Source organism: Gavialis gangeticus, unplaced genomic scaffold (assembly GCF_001723915.1).
Source record: "Gavialis gangeticus isolate Ggan-Ray unplaced genomic scaffold, GavGan_comp1, whole genome shotgun sequence".
Lineage (NCBI taxonomy): Eukaryota > Metazoa > Chordata > Crocodylia > Gavialidae > Gavialis > Gavialis gangeticus.
This window is the reverse complement of record NW_017729034.1, coordinates 33,427,727-33,430,539: the sequence shown is the minus strand read 5'-3', so window position 1 is coordinate 33,430,539 and position 2,813 is coordinate 33,427,727. Positions and strand designations below refer to the sequence as shown.

The 2,813-nt window shown below is 39.2% G+C and overlaps 1 protein-coding gene across 1 annotated transcript in view; it reads left to right on the top strand.

Moving 5' to 3' along the window:
- Window positions 1–2,813, top strand: part of BIRC6 (baculoviral IAP repeat containing 6) — a 414,467-nt gene that overhangs the window by 121,994 nt on the left and 289,660 nt on the right. Inside the window, exon 23 of the mRNA XM_019526709.1 lies at window positions 1,242–1,375. Coding sequence (XP_019382254.1) covers window positions 1,242–1,375 — 134 coding nt within the window. The remainder of the gene's footprint in view (window positions 1–1,241; window positions 1,376–2,813) is intronic.

Below are 2,813 nucleotides of genomic sequence, written 5' to 3'. Positions count from 1 at the left end.
AAACCCGAAAGTCAGTGCCAAACTATAGATCTTTAGAATTTATTTTATTATGATGATAGAGGCACTGGTAGGGTTCCAAATTGCTTTAAAATTGTAAATATATCAATAAAACATTGCCCAACTGATTTGCGTTCATGTTCTCTTTATGTGTCTAGTGGTCTTTTGTTTTAATTTTGGAAGAACATGGATTTCAGGGTATTTTAAAGGGTGACTTTGGGATTTTTTTTAATCGAGGATTTTGCAGTTTTTTAAATAGGAAACACCAGAATTCCTGCTAGTGAGGCAAGTGGTGGGACCCAGACAGAGGAGCCTGCTCAGAGCTGGCACCAGGGACCCAGATGGAAGTGGCTGACCTCCTGGCCTTGTGGGGCCAGGAGGACATGCTTTGACAGTTCAAAGCAGGCCACCGCACTAAGAACATCTTCTGGATGATAGTTGCCCAGATAGCCAGGCAGTGACACACATGGAAGTAATGCCACACAAAGGCTAACTGTGCAGCCACAGCCCGCTGGCAGCTGGCCCAGAAGTACAGATGCCTCAAATGACCAAGCAGTTCCCATCTGGGTCTTGCAGGCGTGCAACTTTGGGACCACATGCTGTCACAGGTGGCAACATGTCACAGCCAGGCAGCAGCCCCCACTGCCAGACTGCTGCAGTGGGTAAGGGGTGCAGGAAACTCTCAGGGCTGCCTCAGCAGTCCAGCTGGCACAAGGGGGGTAGTGTCCCCAGGTACCAATTTACGGGGCCTCAGAAGCTCCTGAGTAAGTAGCCCTGAGCTACTTTACAGGGCAGCTTTTTATTCTGCTGGGGCTAGCACAAGGCAGGTTTTTATACAGCTCCTCCCAGATCTGCAGCCTCTAGCTCCCCCTGGCTGCAGATCTGAGAGGAGCCAGGTAGGGTTATTTTGCCCCATGTGGCACCATTTGCCCCACACCAAAGTGCATGTCCAGGCATGTGCACTGAGGCAAAAAGTCCTGGCTCAAAATTGCGCTGCTTCTATTTGAGCTGCTGCAAGCGCATGTGCCCCATGAGTCATATTGCTTTTTATGTCCCTTGGTAATTGCATCTCAAAGGTAGTCCTTAACGAGGTGAATAGGGACTGTCCTTCATTCTTTTGAAACTGCAGTGAAATTTCTAAATGAAATGCTTGGGATTTTTTTTTTTCTGGATACCTTGTTTTCTTGTTAATTTATGGTAACTTAGTATTTGAAGAAATGGACTTAGTTATGTTTTGTTTGCAGGTACGGATTATATAGTTCACCTTTTGATCCAGTTCTTTTTGACTTGGAAATGAGTGGCTCTTCCTGTAAGAATGTATACAACAGCAGCATGGGTGTACAGTCGGATGAAATTGATTTATCTGATGTCCTGTCAGGTATGCATACTTTTAAAAACACTACTTTTTTCTAGAGTTAACGTTAAAACATTTACAACTTTTTAAAACAGTTTTTCCTCTTTTTATTGCTTTACTGAATATTTGCCATTGTAAACGAAATAGCATTGCATTCAGAGCTCAGACTGATGCACTATTTTAATAAGACTAATGAAAAAGGAAAAATTATTTGCAAAAGCTTTTTTTTTCCCCTCAGAGAAAAGCTAGTTTGTCTGAAGTTACAGAAACCCTTAATGAATTACAGTGTTGAAGATTGTGAACCAACATGCTCCTTTTTCTTCTTCTCTGATTACTCTGGTGGATTTATTGAAATAAAATGTTCGTTCTTATAGTTTTCTGACATGCTTATTCTTAAATTTATCAAGTAAATCGAGCAGTCTTCCTCATTTATGCATAAATCTATGGGTCATACCTTTTCTCATTGGCTCTGTCCGTAATTGCTCAGAATGATGGTGCTTAGGCCACTGAACTTTTCTTCCTTGTGTGATTATTTTTACGAGCTTAATTTAAATGTTAAATGAGTGTTTTTTATTCATTTTTTTTTTTCCTGCATGGCTAAATGTTGGTTAGATGTCATCCTCTGATTTAAGATAACAAGGCACTATCATAATTTTTCCCCAGAATATTCAGTTTTGGCTTATTTTTACTACATTGCTACATACTGCAGATTAGTCTCAAAGTGAAACTTTAGTCTCTTTATATTCTAGTGTGAGCTACTATTGGCTACCTAATTTTTTTATTAATTAAATTGTTGTCCTGTCACAGTTGGTTTAGCCAGAAGGATAAGAAAGCTTAATTATTTCTAAACAGAAGAACAGTGCATAGTTTTACTTAAGGTGGTGGCTTTGCCCCTGTGTCATGTTCCTCACTTTAATAAGGATGCATCTTGTTTTCTTCCATCTGTCTGATAGCTACACATTGTAAGAGAATTCTGCTTCAGACGTCCAACCTCAGTGAGAACCATAAAGTGCTTCTTTGTGTTTTCTGCTCTAGACAGCAGCGACTTCTAATTGAGAAATAATTTAGTTTGATTAGGGCTCTGCTTCTAGTTATGACCCTGATTTACTATCCATCTCTGCCTAAGTTTCTCATCTGTAAAATCGGTGCATTTTTTTTTGCAAGTCAGACCTTTAACCTATTTGTAACAAATGTAAAAGCAGCCTTCATTTATGATTCATTACTGGAATGAGAAGTTTTAAAGTTCTTGGCTCCCTTTGTTATTAACTCAAATTGCTACCAAGAAAGTCCCGTTAGATGTTTTATTTATCCTTAGCTGTAGGATATTGAAAAAACTAAAACTGCAAATGATGCAAATGTATATTGTGTATGCATTATATAACTGACACATTCAATCCATTTTTTTATAACTTGAATCATTGTAACCAAGTTTATTAAAAGCTAAATGGTTTTCGTTTTCTCT